This window comes from Microcaecilia unicolor, chromosome 2 (assembly GCF_901765095.1).
Source record: "Microcaecilia unicolor chromosome 2, aMicUni1.1, whole genome shotgun sequence".
NCBI lineage: Eukaryota > Metazoa > Chordata > Amphibia > Gymnophiona > Siphonopidae > Microcaecilia > Microcaecilia unicolor.
Window position 1 is genome coordinate 424927750 of NC_044032.1, and position 17591 is coordinate 424945340.

The 17591-nt window shown below is 43.6% G+C and overlaps 1 protein-coding gene across 1 annotated transcript in view; it reads right to left on the minus strand.

Moving 5' to 3' along the window:
* Nucleotides 1-17591, minus strand: part of MANBA (mannosidase beta) — a 157674-nt gene that overhangs the window by 74513 nt on the left and 65570 nt on the right. The window contains exons 6-7 of the mRNA XM_030190756.1: nt 9040-9163; nt 5359-5534 (exon numbers count right to left, since the gene is read on the minus strand). Of these exons, the coding sequence (XP_030046616.1) occupies nt 5359-5534; nt 9040-9163 (300 nt within the window). The remainder of the gene's footprint in view (nt 1-5358; nt 5535-9039; nt 9164-17591) is intronic.

Sequence of the window (17591 nt, forward strand, 5' to 3'; positions counted from 1 at the left end):
AGGGGGGTTAGGGAGGCTGGAGACTCACCAGATTTCCAGCCCCCCCAAATGTGTCAGGGGGGATCGGGGGGAACTGGAGGTCCGCCAGACCTCCAGCCTGTGTCGCTGGCTTCGAGTGAGGGTACTAGGCCACCAGGGCTGTGCTGTTTGGGGTCTGTTGGTCCCATGGACCTCCAGCCCCTGTGTTTGACAGGTCTGGGTTTTTGACAGCCCAGACCTGTCAAAGGCTAAGGCACAATCCTCCTGTACTTTACCCTATGACCAGAGATAACAGAGCACATAAATTTGCATGTTATTATCTCTTATCATAGTGGATGTAAAGCCCCGCGCTGTTCTAGCGCTATTTTTAGAGCACTGTTTGGAACAGCGCAGGGTTTTCGATCATCTGGGCATAAGGGAAAAAGAGAGTAATAGAAGGGCAGCCAGTCTGTTAATCAGCTGTCCCTTGGAGCCATGAGGAGCAGAACCAAGTTTCTCCCACTTGTATTGAACTGTTCAGAGTGGTCAGTCTGATCCACAGCTATCCTTCTGGTCTCCTACTTTTTCTGCATATACTCTTTTACATGAGAGAAAAATGCATGCAGCTTTGAAAGTACAAACCTGTGTGTGTTGCTGCCTGTTGCCCCTCTCAGACTAACCCTGTTTCAGCACTTCCAACAGAACATATATCCACGCAAGCAGTCATTTACAAAGATAAACAGCTTTAAAAACTGCCCTCTGAAGGCATTTTAAGTATATTCAAAACTAACTGGCCACTATAACCTTAGCTTATAGCAGTATACACCATGGTAAGAAAAGGCATTTCAGTGAAAAAGTCAGTTCATGAAAAGTAAGCTTTTCTTTTTAAACAGTCCTTGGTTTATTCTTAAGCTTAACACACACCGGATGGGATGGATAGCATGAGGAAGGATCTAGCAAAGCTTGAAGAATGGTCTGATAATTGGCAACTAAGATATAATGCTAAGAAATGCAGGGTCGCCCGGTGGAACTGGGGGGATGGGGAATGCCCAACTTAGTGTGGTATTACTGGGCTACACAACTAAAGCTTATTTCTGGTTGGAGTCAGGGGGGCAGCTGCCCATGACCTCCCTAGAACAATATTATGTAAAGGATTACTCCCTGGGAGCAGCCCTTTGGGCTTCTTTTTCTAGTTGGACCAATAAACAGATGACATCTAACCTTTTTGTCTCACATTGATTTACTTTCCCTTTGGGGCTTTTTAAAAACTAAGCTGAGGGGACCCCGTGCTTCCTCTTCATTTGCACATGTTGCTCAGGAGCCAGGATTTTCGGTAGGCCTGAGACAGGCGGTATTTGTTGACTGGGCCCAACATGATCTTATTACATTTCCAGATTTCCTGGATGTTGGGGAAATGCGCTCTTTTGAGGAACAGAAGGAATCCCATGGACTGCCCATCACAAACTTCTTTTCCTGTTTACAAGTAAAACACTACATCTCCAGTCCAGTGTTGCTGAGGATTGATCCGGATGAAATTGAACAGTTAGAAAATGTATGGGCTTCACTGGGGACGATTAGAGGGACCATTACTCACTTATACCGTTTTATCCGTGGAAATGGTTTCTTTAAGCTTTCTTATATGCGGGCATGGGAAAAAGATTTGGGGTGTGAACTGAGTGTGACTGAATGGAAGGAGGTTGCTTGGAGGTGAAGAAAGCTTCTATTTGTATCTTGATTAAAAAAAACGCATTTAAAATATTGAGTAGATGGTACTATACACCAGATAGGGTAAAAGCTATGTTCCCTGGGTCCTCAGATCTATGTAAGAGGTGTGGTGCGGACACAGGTACCTTTTTTTCATATCTGGTGGACATGTGGGGAGCTTCAGGGGTTTTGGAGGGGAGTTACGCAAAGCTTGTCCTCTTCTATTGATACACAGGTTCCTTGCGATCCTAAATGGTGTTTACTTGGATGGAGTAACCACAGAGGCCTGAAATGTCAACGCCGCCTTAAAAGACTATGTTTAGCAGCGGCGAAGTGTGTCATAGCTGCGCATTGGAAGCAGGGCAGAGGACCAACACCAGCCAGCTGGCGCCTGAAGATAAAACTTTTGGGGGACTTGGAGAAATTAACTGATCATAGGCTGGGGCACTACAGCATCTGGATCTGTTACTGAGAGACACTTAAGAGGGTCGGGGGTGGGGGGGGTTAGGGTTAGTGGGGTTCTGTGGGGGACGCTTTGAAGTCTTACTAAGGCAGAGTTGAGTACTCTGAAGGAACCACAGAGAGCTCCGAGTTATGTGCAGCACGCGGGGGGAGGGGGAGGGTTAGGAAGGGTTTACTGGGATAAGTATCTCTTATTGGACAATACTAGTATGTTTACCATTTGACTGTTGGAGAATACCTTTGAAGTTTATATTGTCTTTTTTTTTTATAAACCTTCAATAAAAATGTTCAAAAAAAAAAGAAATGCAGGGTCATGCACTTGAGTTATAAGAATCTAGAGGCACGGTACAATATAGGGAGTGAAGTGCTTCTGTGTACGAAAGACAAGCAAGACTTGGAGGTGACAGTGTCTGATGACCTTAAGGTCTCCAAACAGTTGAAAAAGTGACTGTCAAAGCCAGAAGGATGCCTGGCTACATAAGGAGAGGGATAACTAGCGGGAGGCCCCATTTAGAGTACTGTGTGCAATTCTGGAGACCGCACATATAGAAGGATAAAAACGGGATGGAGTTGGTCCAGAGGGCAGCTATGAAACTGGTAAGCAGTCTCAGTCATAGAACATATAGAGACAGACAGAAACCTCAACATGTATATGCTGGAAGAGAGACGGGACATGATAGAGATGTTTAAATTCCTCAGTGGCGTTAAAGTACAGGAGGTGAGCCTTTTTCAAATGAAGGAAAACTCTGGAGTGAGGGGGCATATGATGAAGTTAAGAGGAAACAGGCTTAGGAGCAATCTAAGAAAATACTCTTTCACAGAAAGGGTGGTGGATGCGTGGAATGTCCCTCCAGTGGAGGTTGTGAGGACGGGTACTATGTTAGAGTTTAAGAAAGCGTGGGACAGGCATGTGGGATCCCATAGAAAAGAAAAGAGTTAGTGGTTACTGAGGATGGGCAGACTGGATGGGCCTTTTGGCCCTTACCTGCCGTCATGTTTCTATATAGCTGATGTTAAAAGGTTTTCAATTCAATAATTTATTTTATTTTTATTTATTGTGAACACTTATATCCCACATAATCACGCCACAAGGCAATTACAGACTGCCTACTAGACGATGACCAGTACTATGCAGTGTTCTAACACGTTATATCTGGAGTGAAGGGAACCTTTGATAATTCACCAAGCAGTTAGCAGATTTTAAAGCTAATGCTGACTATGAACAGGAGTGGCATGGAATGCTTGAATGGAATTTTCTATTGTGATTGGGTAATGTTTAGAAATCCATTATCTTAGTCATGACAGTTTTGAAACTACTATTAACAATCAGTTGGATGTTAATTTTGATTTTTAAAACCTCAGATGTTAGTTTTATTGTCCAATGACAACCTCTGGGGTAAGACATTTCCTGTTGCTATTTTACCAGGGAACTCCCATCTCACTGGTTATCAGGTTTAGAGAACAAAATGCAGGTTTTTGTCTCAGTTCCTCAGGATGATGTATACATTATATCTGTAAGGTGTGTTGCATTAGATCACATGTCTGGCATCTCTTAATCCGGCTCTATAATTTTAGTGTGGTCACAGTAATAGTCCATGTGTACTTCTGAAATTATAGAGGTCTCTGAAGGTGAAATTTCTTTTAATATGTTTGCAGCAATTACAGACCAATCTAGAGGTGACCTTGAGGTCTTCTTCCCAAAAACTGATTGCAAAAAGTATCTTGCTGAGCTTCAGAACTGGATTTCTTTTATTGGCCAACTCAATAACTGAGCTCTGAAATCTACTTCCATGCTGTTAAAACTTAGAATAAGCTTCTCAAAATCCCCACAGCTCTAAATAACATTAGTTTCCCTTCCCTTCCCCCCCACTATGCTCAAAATATGTAGGCTGAGCTCTTCCTGTCCTCAACTTCCACCGTTCAATAGACCAGTGGCTCCCAAACCTGTAGACAGATGATCTAAAGCCCCACGCTGTTCCAAACAGCACTCTAAAATTAGCGCCGGAACAGCGAGGGGCTATACTGCCCCTACGATCAGAGCTAATAGCATGCAAACTTAAGCACGCTATTAGCCCTGATCATAGGGGTAAGTGGGGGAGGATTGTGCCTGAGTGCCCACATTTGTTTGACAGGTTCGGGCTGTCAAAAGCCCGGATCTGTCAAACATTCCAAGGGGCTACCCCAACTGGTAAGGCCCTGGTGACCCCAACATCCCCAAGCCCCCACACCCCCCTGGGACTCCAACATGGGGGGCTGGAACAGAAGAGTGGTCCAGCTCTGACTGCGATCCAACCCCCCCCCCCCCCCGATGCCCCGGTACCTTAAATGGAGGAGAGATGCGATCCTAGTGCTTCCTCCTATGAGCGCCGCCTCCAAAATGGTGACATTCAGCCCTGCCCAGTGCATCCTGGGATGAACCAGGCGAGGCTTCTATTCCATCTTAGGATGAACCGGGCAGGGCTGGGTGCCGCCATTTTGGAGTCGTGTCCCTCCTCCATTCAAGGTACTGGGGCTTTGAGGGGGGGGGATGGATCACAGTCGTAGTTGCCGCTAGACCACCAGGGTAGGTCTTCTGTTGGAGGGGTGGTGTCCAAGGGGGGGGGGGGTGTCACATTCACCAGGGCCTTACTGATTGGGGTGTGGAGGGTACACTGGATCCCCGGCTGACACAGCCTGGACAGAGAGCAGCATCTTGCCGCCCAGCTGTTGTCCTGCTTCCCCTCCTGCCAAGCTGGAGTAGGATTTTGAGCAGTACAGTGCTGCTGTTCAGCATACTCTACCTTTAATCATGGGGGCGCCGGAATGAAAGAGCACACCAGCATACATTAGTATGGTAAGTACGATACTAATGATGATCTGCTGTGTGTTCTTTCGTTCCAGTGCTCTGGGCGGCTGATCATAAATGCGGGCGCTAGTCCAGTACTAATGGCTTATAGCGCCCGCATTTACCTCTGATCATCTGCCTGCTGGACCTGGAGGCACCCCAGCCAGTCAGGATTTCAGGATATCAACAATGAATATCCATGAGAGAGATTTGCCTGCACTGCCTCCACTGCATGTAAATCTCTTTCATGAATCTTCATTGTGGATATCCTGAACTTGCGGCACACCGCAGGGGTGAGATGTAAATAGGAGAGAATGACACTGGGACAATGGTTCCTCTTTCGCCTTCAGACACCAAGGAAAGACAATGCTTTTGGAACTCTAAGAACCAACCAAAATTCTAGCCCTCACCGAACTGATATTGAAGAGCAGTTCTGGGCTGCACTTGCCCAGCTGAAGCTTCAGGTCGTAGGTCTGCTGGGCATGCAGTTCAGGAATGGTTATGGTGGCCTGACCAGCAACTGGCTCTGAGCCAATGACATCAAAAATGGGCACAATTTTCAGATTCCAATGGCGGGTGCTCGCTACTGCAGTCAAAAACAAAAGTACTGTATGTATTAGGTACCAAGGGTACAAAGCATTCTTTGTATGTTACATTCCTATTTATCACACAGAAATAAATATGCACTACCACAATGTATTCCTCTCTACCACGTATGCATGCACCTTAATGCAGCGACTTTTGTATTCTGTGACCCGGAAATGGCAATCGCCATTACGGCAAATGTAAACCACATTGAGCCTGCGAATTGGTGGGAAAATGTGGGATACAAATGCTAATAATAATAATAATTCTAATGTTTAATGAGGATAGCACTCCTAGCAGGAATGAATACATTAGTTTTCACTAGTCACCTTTTGCATCCTTCAGTTCCAGTAAGGTCCGTACAGCACACACCGTACCTCTCAGCTCAAGCAGAAGTACAAAGGAATGTGTAAATCTCTCTATAAGAGAGTTCAGTAGGTGTGTTGAGATGGCTCAGTAAACCTGTTTTTAATCTAAAAATCACATCTGTAGCAAAATTCAAAGCTGAGCATCTTCTGCCATTGGGGGAATTCACTTCAGAGTTTTGTAGATGGCCTTCAGGGTTTCCACAGAAACTCTGGGAAAAATATGTCAGATTATCCCAGTGATCTGGAGATAAACCTGGATGCTTTCATGGAAAATCAAACAGCTGAAATTTGCCTACTGCATGTCCAGCACTGAACTCTTTACACATCCCTTCGATACAGGTAAGCACTAAATCTTTTTTAAGAAAAGCTTAAGTTTAATTTTCCTAATGGTGCTTTGTCAGAAAATAACATTTTCCATCACATCTACCCTGTGGTTTTCAATTATTTTGTAAGTATCTGAAGCATGAATGTGTATAACTTTGTCTTTTTTTTTTTTTTAAATCAGGATGCATCTGTATATTGCTTTTTTTTCAATGCTTTTTATTTCCTTAAATAAATGAATAATTTTAAAAAACTGTGTTACGTATTTATTCAGGTTCCCTTTATCTAATATTACACTTTATTTAAAAACCACAAACCATTCAGTGTGACATATGTGACCGTCTCTGGGAAAAGGTGAATAAAGGCTCCAGAAACAAAAAATGAAGTTCTAATGAATTCTGTTAGAGCAAACAGTTTGTAATACAACAGTCCAAATCCCATCCTTTTATGTGAAAAAAATTAAAAAGCTACAGAAGTTCAAACGTAACTTTTTCAGACTGCTTATGGACCCATGACATGAAAAATCGGCCATTCTCAACATTTTGGATCCGCTACTTTTGTGCCTTTTCCCAGAGATGGTCACATATGTGCAATAATAGGGGAAATCAGGAAGGAGGTTAAAACTTTTTCACATCACTGTACAACTGATGAATTATTTGTGGGTATCCTGAAAGCCAGACCTGTCATCGGCTCTAACCAAGACCCCCCAGCTCTGTACAGTATTGGTACATACAGTCCTCACTTAACTTGCCCTCAGATGAGCCTGCCTTTGCACTGTTTGTGACCTCAGACAGTCACTATCTCTTCCACTGCCTCAGGAAACCACTTCTTAGACTATAAGCTCCTTGGAATATTATGATTCGCAGTATATCAAGAATAAACTGAACCTATTGTAGACAAATACTTATCACCACTGTACAGTACTGTGTATTTCCAGTAGAACTAGAAAAATAAGTATTATTATTATTATTATTGAGTATGAAATGCATTTGGTATTTGAAACTCAGCTGGAATGCATTTCAAAATTAGGTGTGAGGAAGTTCAAGGAGAGCTGTTCTGCAACTGAATAACAGGTACCAGCTTGCAAATCCAAGACAAAATTAAGGCACAGGCAAACTAGGTATGTGCCTAGGGCCCAAATGTTTAGGAAGGGCCCACTCAGATGTGCTAATTCAATGACCCTCCCAAGATACATTTTTGCCCAGGTAAATCAACTGCTGGCAGAAAGAAATGAGTGTTGGGGGGTGGGGGTGAGGAAGGTGAGGAAAAGCCACAGCAGTCTTTAAAGATCTGTCTATTCCCCCCACCCCTGTACATTCTTCTCCAGTTGACAGGAGGAGTCAGTGAGCATTACTTCTTACCTACTGCATTCTCCACTGCTGGTTCTCCTCTCCAGTCAGAACTATGCAGGGTCCTGTTTGTGGGAGTTTTCAAATATATTTATATTATCATAGGGGGCCCAACGTGCTTGTTTGCCTAGGGCCCACCCACCAAAGACTTAACCCTAGCCTGTGCTGAACTTTAGTACAGACTCAGGGATTTGTTTTCCATAATCCTGTGAAGTGTGTTTGTGGATTTTACATATCTCCAGGATAGAGAGGACATCACTTTAACATATTACCTTCTGGTAAAACCCCACAGAGGAAACTAAATTCTCTACTACATGCTGTGAGTACATAATATTTTGATCAAGTTATTAAACAGGGATTAGGAGAACAGCCAGATGGCCCAGCAGTAAAGTAAGGCTATGAGTTGATGAGTGCAGTTGGCAGATTTCAATTCCCAGGCCCAGCTTCTACTCCTCCTTGGGTCTGCCCCACAGGTGGGGATGAAGGGTTTCCACTCCCCTCCTTCCTGTCCTTGTCCCAAAAGGTGAGGATTCCCACTCAGCTCAACAGGAGCACCTACTGGTTGGTTCAAGAGTATAAGTGTGCCATAGTGCATTAGCTCAGTGAGGGCAGGTTCGAGTTCAGCTGGATGCCCAAAAGAGGAGAAGGAAGTTTCTGGGCAAAATGGCAAAAAAAGACAGACAACATTCTGAAGAATTCTGGCTGTGCACTGACAAGTGTAATTCCCAAGGCACTGTGTTGTGTTGGATTGAACTATAAAACCTAGCAAATAAATGGGCTTCAGAATTTAGGATTAAAACTACTGCCTAAACAGAGCAGATGCACAGGATGTCTCTGTTAGCAGATCAAAAAGTATGGCAGTTCTGTCTACTACTACTACTACTATTAAACATTTCTATAGCGCTACTAGACTTACGCAGCGCTGTACAAATTAACATGAAAAGACAGTCTCTGCTCAACAGAGCTTACAATCTAAATTGGACAGACGAACAGACAGCTAGGGGTGGGGAAATTGCAGTGGTAGGGGTGATAAGTGAGGGTGTTGATAAGAGAGTCATGGTTAGGAGTCGAAAGCAGAAGCAAAGAGGTGGGCTTTAAGCCTAGACTTGAAGACAGCCAGAGACTGAGCCTGACGTACTGGCTCAGGGAGTCTATTCCAGGCATAGGGGGCAGTGAGATAGAAGGAACGGAGCCGGGAGTTAGCAGTGTCACAAAAGTAATGACATTAACTGCCAAGGCTTCCCACAGTGCTACTGAACAAAAAACAAAAACAAAAAAAAAAAATCACACCCTCTCTCGCTGAGCTGTGTGTTTAAGGGAATAGCTTCTTAATTCCTCTATGTCAGAGTACAGAACTGGCAACCACAGATAATGCCACACCAGCACCATACCCTCCGCTCTCTTTTTCTCACTCACCCAGTGCATGCATGGTGCACACATTCAGCATGTGTTGTAAGATCTGACTTACCATATTTAGGAGTAAAGCTGAGATAGTCCAGGTGCAGGACATCATAGGCTTCGATCCTTATGTCCTTCCAGATGCCCTGGGTGGGAAAGGAAGGACCCCAGTCCCAGCTAAACGAGCACTGCTCCTGAAATCCAAAGAAATTGCAAATACATGAACATGAAGAATAACAATATTTTCAGGCCCTTCAGCAGATGTAGGGGCCAATTCCTGAACGTCTTTTTCTATTGATACAGCATGGGAGAAGATTTGTAGGTGTCAATTTTCAAAGGCTTTTTATTTATTTATTTATTATGACATTTCTACCCGGCATTTTTCCAAGGAAGCTAAGGTTCAATGCGGCTTAAATAACAAATTAAGAAGAAGCATTACAAGACAATTAATATTAACAGAAGAGTGACTCTGGGCAAGTCACTTAACCCTCCATTGCCCCATGTAAGCCGCATTGAGCCTGCCATGAGTGGGAAAGCGCGGGGTACAAATGTAACAAACAAACAAACTATTTAAAAAAATTATTTTCATATTAGCTGAACACAGATCTAAAGAAATGGGCTTTAAGTAAACTTCTAAATGATATATAATCAACTGTCTGATATACTTGGGTAATTGAGTTCCAGAGTTTGGTACTTTGGTAAGAAAAATTAGTATTAAGGATAGCTTTGCAGGTTAAGTTTTTACAACTTGGGAAATGTAATATGAGATATTCTCTAGATGATGAGGTGGCATTTCATGGTGATAAATGAGATCTATCATATAAGATGATAAGATAACAAAGAATCTGATGAACAAGAACACAGAGCTTAAATGAAACAGAAAAATACCTACTGTAACCTAAATATATAAGCCACCTGCAAGCCTGAAGGCTACTGTAGTGTACATTCAGGCACAGTAGATATTTTTCTGCTCCTGGAGGGCTCATAATAAAACAGTTTAAGTGGGATTTGAACCTAGGTCCCTTGGTTTACAGTCCACAGCTCTAACCACTAGGTTACTCCTCAGACTTGGATCCTGCTTTGCTAAGAATGCTCATAATACTTAAAGCTGTCAGTATGGTATCCCCTTTCAGTTTCACTTTCAGGGGAGGAGGGAGGGAAGACAGTAACCACTGGAGGATTAAGGAGGTATCATGTCTTAATCCCTCCAGTAGTCAGCTGCTCAGTCAGAGCTCCTTTTTGTACCCTGGACATCATGGAAACAGGTCAACTTAGGCCATCCTTCTTAGACTTGGACATTTCTTCCCGTTCAGTAATCACTGTTGGATGTCCTAATTTTGGGCTCTCCCTAGTCCTGGTCAAAACATGCCCACAACACGCCCTCTTGCTATTTGGACGTACCAGGGGCGTAGCTAGGTGGGGCCACGGGGGCCTGGACCCCCCAGATTTCATCCAAGCCCCTGGTTTTGCTGGCAGGGGTCCCCAACCCCTGAAAGCTGAAGCCTTCTTCAGCACCGGTCTCCGGCGCGCTGTGTTCTCTGCCCTGTGCTTTCTTCCTCCTGATGTCCTGTGCATGCTCCTTTAAGCGAAATTGAGCATGCTGTATTTGCTGCTGTGGAGTGCGGCGAGGCGTTGGGGGGAGGTGAAGAGGTGGGGGGGGCAAGGCGGCAGGGTAGCAGACTAAAATGTGCCCCCCACCTCAGGCTCTGGCCCCCTCCCACCACGAGGTCTGGCTACGCCACTGGGACGTACTGCAGTGTTGGGCATCCCTTTTCTGCCTTTGTAAAATCAGGATTTGGACACTTCAAGCACATGGAAGTCCATTTTGGGCATTTTGAGATGTCCATAGGCTTTGAAAATAAGCTCCAAAGTTACAACAGTGATTCCTATTTCCAGTCCTCAAAGACCAGAAACAGGTCATCCCTAATGAATATGCTTGAGAGACATTTGCATACAAAGGAAGTAGTAGGTATGCAAATCCTTTACATGCATATTCAGTAGGGCTATCCTTAAAACCTGACCTGTTAGTAGACCTTGAGGACTTGAAATGGGAAGCACTGACTTATAGAATTCTCTAAGTTGTGCACATGAGTCCCAGTCACGCTCCACCCAGACTCCAGCTATGTGTATGCCTACCTGTAAAATATGCATTTTGTAATTTAGGTGCATATTTACAGAATAGTGCTTAGACAGATTTGTTACATGCATGTGTCTTAGTATTCTAAATATTTACATAAATAATCAGCATATACATGTTAGTGTTCGCTTTACAGAATTATCCCCATAGAGTGTAATTTTATAACAGGTCACCTAGGTTGGGAGGCTAAGCAGGTGCCTATTTTGGCATAGGTATCTATAGAGCTCATTTTCAAAGCACTTAGACTTACAAGGTGGCTAAAGTCATACCTGCCACTCTCTGCAGAACATTCAAGTTATCTCCTCTAGGATTGTACCTTCTGCTCCATGCAGGTCACACTCCTCTATGGGCCCAATGCAAGTAGCAAACAGCAACCTAATGCACAAAGGGGATCACAAGCAAATGAGCTGTATAGATCCCCCTTTGTGCATCGGTCACTGTTTGCAACTCTGAGAGCTCCCAATGCAGACTGAACCCCAATATCCCCCCCCCCCCCCGCCAACCCCCCCACACCATCTCCCACACCAATCAAGAATGGCCCTGTTGGCCTAGTGACCCCCCTCCCCCGCACCAATCAACTATGGCCTAGTGATACCCTCCCTTCAACTCACTGTACCTTCTTAAAAGGTTGAGAGGCAAGAGAACAGGACCAACACCTCCTCCCTCCTGCTTCAGGCCCCACCACTTCCAAAATTGTGGCGCCCCGCCCAGTGCATCCTGGGATGTACTAGGTAGGGCTGTGCCATATCCTCCCATGCTTTCTTTAAATAGACAAGCCAACCACGAAAGGATTTTTTTTTTTAATTCTGCTCAGCACTTCAGAGTCTACAAAAAGGTAGCTAAAAATATTTTAATGAACTTCTTTTGTTGTTATTAAAATTTCTTTGTAAAATCCTATCTTCACTTAGAAAAAAAAAAGCACAATTTACTTTTTTTATACTGTGCATAAATTGTTCCTAAGATATCTAAATGTATCTCACTGTGTTGTTCCAGGCAAAGTATTTAGTAGCTTCAACAGCCAGCTTAAACCATCCTCAAGTAGAAGCTTTACTAGTAGACTCTCAGGGCCCCTTTTACAAAGTGGTGGTAAGCCCAACGCGGGCTTACCGTATGCTAAACAGGAAGTACCGCCAAGCTACCACAGCAGCCCTGCAGTACTTCCTACCCCCGGTGCACCATCATATCTGGTGCTACAAAAATCTATTTATTTTTGTAGCGCTAGGGTGTACCTGGTGGTAATCGGGCAGTAGTTACCACAGGAGACCTTGCTGCCACCTCAATAGGTGGCGGTAAGGGTTCCCCCGATGGCCGCGCAGTAAGTGCTTTACTTGCACCACAGCCATTTCCTGCAGAAAAGAAAGACTACCCTTTTACCAGCTGCAGTAAAAGAGGGCCTCGGCGCACGTAAAAAGCACATGCTGACGCCAGCACAGGCCCCCTTTTGCTGCAGCTTGGTAAAAGGGGCCCTCAGTTCTTAAGCAAAAAGTTTGGATGGCTTCCTAAAGGAAAAGTCCATAGACCATTATTAAAATGGACTTGGGGAAAATCCACTGCTTATTTCTAGAATAAGCAGCATAAAATGTATTGTACTTTTTTGGGATCTTGCCAGGTACTTATGACCTGGATTGGCCACTGTTGGAAACAGGATGCTGGGCTTGACAGACCTTTGGTCTGACCCAGTATGGCAATACTTATGTATTTATGTAACTTAAAGTATTCTACAAATTAACCATATAAATGTTGGTCATGCCCATGCTTCTCCTGGATCGGCCACTGTTGGAAACAGGATGCTGGGCTTGATGGACCTTCAGTCTGTCCCAGTATGGCAACACTTATGTACTTATGAATAAACAAAGAAAATCCAACTTACAGTTCAGTTGCTTAGACAGAATTGCTGCCTTCTGCAGATTCTGCATCTAGCCACTCCAGAAGGCAGGAGTGGCCAGAACCTCAGCCTAGCTGAGAGGAAAAGCTCAACTCTCAAAGGAAATAAGGGGAAGAAACTCGGGGTAAATAAAAGAGGAATAACTTGGGGAGATGGGAAGGGGAAAGGGAAATGGGACTTGATATACCGCCTTTCTGTGGTTTCAGCAACTACGTTCAAAGCGGTTTACATAGTATATACAGACACTTATTGGTACCTGGGGCAATAGAGGATTAAGTGACTTCCTCTGAGTCAAAAGAAGCTGCACTGGGAATCGAACCCAGTTCCCCAGGATCAAAGTCCTCTGCACTAACCACTAGGCTACTACAGTAGATTAAGGAGTGATCAGGCCCTTAGAACAGCTGCTGATCACCAAGGCATGCAAGGACAACTAAGCTCTCTTCACAGCCCATAGGAAAAGAGAGGGAGTGCTGACCCTAGCTCAGAGCTAACAGCCAGTAGGGAAAGCTCACAAGGAATCAAACACAGGATACTGCAAAAGCAATCCTAATACACAGTGCTATCTATTATACAGACAATGCAACTAAATTCAAATAATATTCAAACTAAATATACATCACAATATACCCTGCCTCCATGTCATTCAAGGTTCCGCTTTAGGAGTTACGGACCGAGAAAGAGATCTGGGAGTCATCGTGGATAGGACGTTGAAATCTTCCACTCAATGTGCTGCGGCGGCCAAGAAGGCGAACAGAATGTTGAGTATTATTAGAAAAGGGATGGAAAACAAGCATGAGGATGTTATAATGCCGTTATATCGCTCCATGGTGCGACCGCACCTGGAGTATTGTGTTCAGTTCTGGTCACCTCATCTCAAAAAAGATATAAAGGAATTGGAGAAGGTGCAGAGAAGGGCGACGAAAATGATAAAAGGGATGGGACGACTACCTTATGAGGAGAGGTTAGGAAGGCTAGGACTCTTTAGCCTGGAGAAAAGGCGGCTGAGGGGTGATATGATAGAGGTCTACAAAATAATGAGTGGGGTAGAGCGGACTGATGTGAAGCGTTTGTTTACACTTTCTAACAATAATAGAACTAGGGGACACAAGATGAAATTAGAATGTGGTAGGTTTAAAACGAATTGGAGAAAGTTTTTCTTTACTCAGCGCGTGGTTAGACTCTGGAACTCATTGCCGGAGAAGGTAGTGACGGCAGCTGGCCTTGCTGAGTTTAAAGGGGGTCTGGACAGATTCCTGAAGGAAAAGTCCATTGATCGTTATTAAATTTGGGGGTTTTGCCAGGTTCTTGGGGCCTGGATTGGCCGCTGTCGGAGACGGAGTGCTGGGCTTGATGGACCTTTGGTCTTTTCCCAGCATGGCAGTGCTTATGTACTTATGGCAGAACACTCAGCTACTGAGAAAGGTGTAAGCTAAATCCAAAACCAAGTATCAGACATACTGTGAATAAATACAAAGTTCTAAAAAAGGTCACTCAAGACCTACAAGGCAATGCTATCATATCACAATAGCACTACCTTCCACTTTCAAGAGTCATACAACAAGGGCCTACCTAGGAAAAGGCAGCATTGTAAACATTGCAGTGGACACTAAAATATCAATACACCTACTGGGAAAATTAAACAAGCTATATAAATATAGATAATCCTATACATACATTCAATGTCTTTTTTAATACAAGCAGAATACAAATAGACCCTCACCAAGTAACCACAAACTAAAAATGGAAACAAGAAGACCAAAGATTACACTGAACTCCCAGGAAGACAGACTCTGCATACAGTGCAACACCAGAAAAAGAGAAATAGTGATGCATGTCCCCCCCATACTGTGCAAAATAAAAAGATGGCAGATGCAAATTTAAAAAACTGATATTTCCACAAACTAAATTAAAAATGAATAAATAACAACAAAATAACAGAAAATACGGCAATACCTTTTATTGGACTAATTTAATATATTTTTGATTAGCTAGTCTGGATATAAGAAAGGTTTTGGCTTCTGAAAGTTAGTCAAAAACAGTATCTAATCTAATAATAAAGTAACACCTTATTTTCCATTTTTTGTTATTAACCTTTAAAGTGCACTAACATCACTAACACTACTTCACCCTAAATTAAAAATAGCATTCATTTTTCTACTTTTGTTGTGTGGCCATTTAATTTTTCTAATCATGTAGGTCCCAGTCTCTGGTTACCGCTGCTTTCCTGTTTTAGCTCTCTTTCCAGGGACTCCTGTTCATTTCTTCTTCTTGTCTCTCTTCCTGTGTTCTTCACTTTCTCCGCTACATCCATTTTTGACACTGATCTTTTTCTTTCAGCTTTCTTCTATTTTTCTGCCTTTCTGTCCATTCAGATTTCATTCATTCATTCATTCTTACTATCCAGTCTTTGATCTCCCTATTTGAACCACATCTACAGTACAGCTTTCCATATCGTTCCCCCACTTAGGCCCTCCCAGTCCCCTTTCTCTTATTCCCCAGTTCTTCCTTTACAGTTTGCTCTCCCTTCTGCCATCTAAGATCTTCTCTCTTTCTCTTTCTCCCCCTGCCATACCGCATCTCCTCTGTCTCTCTCTCTCTCTCTCTACCCCCTCTGCCATGCCACATCTCCTCTGTCTCTCTCTCTCCCTGTCAACAAGCATTGTTCCATGTCTCTTTTCCCCATCCAGCATTACCCATCAAGAATTACTCCATCTCCCCCTTCTCACTATCTAGCATTACCCCATCTCTCTCTCTCCCCTCTCACTTTCTTGCCTTCTTCCCTAGTTGGTGGCAGACTGCCAGTGGCGTCAAATATAAAAATAATGTACCGAAACACAGGACTATTTTCCTACATGTGCCACTGCTAGTTTGCCAGTCACACCCTCTCCAATGCAGGACATTTACAACAGGGGGAGTGACCAGTAGAGCTAGCGGAAGCTCACACAGGAAAATGGTCCTACGCTTCTTTACATTGTTTTTACAACTGCCGCCAACCTGGATGACAACAACGGCATCAACAGGGGATGTTTACAGTAAGGGCTTGGAGGTAGCCTTCCAGGGCCAGCTCAAGGGACTGTGGTATGCTGATCCGACTTTGGCTTCAATGTCCCCCACTGCCACCACATCTGCAACTTCTAGCCAGCCAGCCTACATGCATAACCCTGAATCACTCCAAGGGTATCGGGGGCAATAGGGGCAGATTCAATCCCCACTTGCTCCTGCACTGATGGATGCCTTCCTCAAAATGCTGCTGCTAGCTCAAAATGCTATACAAAAGAAAAAAGCCCTTATATTTCTGCTTGAACCCCCTGGCAGTAATACTCCGACTGCCACTAGGAGTCAGTGGCATCATTTTGTAGAAGACTCTAAAACAGGGTTAGGCAACCTTTATACACAGATAGCTACATAAATATCAGTATTATTCCTGGCAGGCCGAAAATGCATAGAGCTCCATAGACCTTCTATAACAAATACATAAGCTAAAATTTAAAAACAATGGAGACAAACTGCTAGAGTGACTATTCTGAAAATATTTGCTAAATACAGTATTTCAAATCGCCAAAACTCTGGTTGACATTTTTTGTGTATATTTCCCATGGTCTCACAGTCCACATTTGGTCTATGGGCTACAGGCTGCCTACCCCTGCTCTACAACATCAATACACCTACTGGGAAAACTAAAGTAGTTTGATTTCTAAATATCCCTACATTGCTAACAGAATACCTGATCTCAGTTGCACATGCCTCAGTTGCACATAAGTATAGAATAATTGACCATAATTTAAAAATAGAAATATATACATAAAAATTAAACTGAACCCCCAATAAGACTCTGCATGCAGTACAATACCAGAGAAAAAGGAGATGCAACTACCCCAGCACTGTGCAAAATATAAACCCCCATATTTACAAAGCTGCACTAGCAGCTGCTGCACAGTAATACAACACAGACCATTCACTTTTGGAATTAGCACACCGGCATCCTCTAGGGTGGCTTTGTAAACAGGGAGGAAAGTTAGCAGATGTAAATTCCAAAAATCAACATATTCAAATCACTAAACTGAAAATATTTTTTTCTACCTTTTGTTGTCTTCATATTTTATTTTTCTAATCACGTTGGTCTCAGTCTCTGGTTTCTGCTTTCCTCTTTTTTCTCTTAACACTCTTTAAGGTCTCCAGTCCATCTGATACATTGTAACATAGTAAATGATGGCAGTCCATCCAGTCTGCCCAACAAGAGAAACTCATTTACATGGTACTTCTCTCTCCTCGTGTCTTCCTCACTTTCTCTCCTACAGTCATCTTGGACATTGATCTCTACCTCTCAGTTGCTGCCATTTAATTTTCTCTCTCTACCCATTAAGATTTCACTCCTCCTCCTTATTATCCACTTCTCAATCTTCTTTTTACTGCATCTACCTACAGCTTTTCATTTCATTCCCTCATCCAAGCCATCATTCCCCATCTCTCTCCTATCAGTAACCCCCATCTGACCAGTGTTTCCCCCTCTTTCCCTATCCTTCCATGCCGAATATCCCCATCTCTCTCTCTCCTGTTTCCAGCATCTACCTCTAGCTCCTCCGTGTCCAGCATCTCTCTC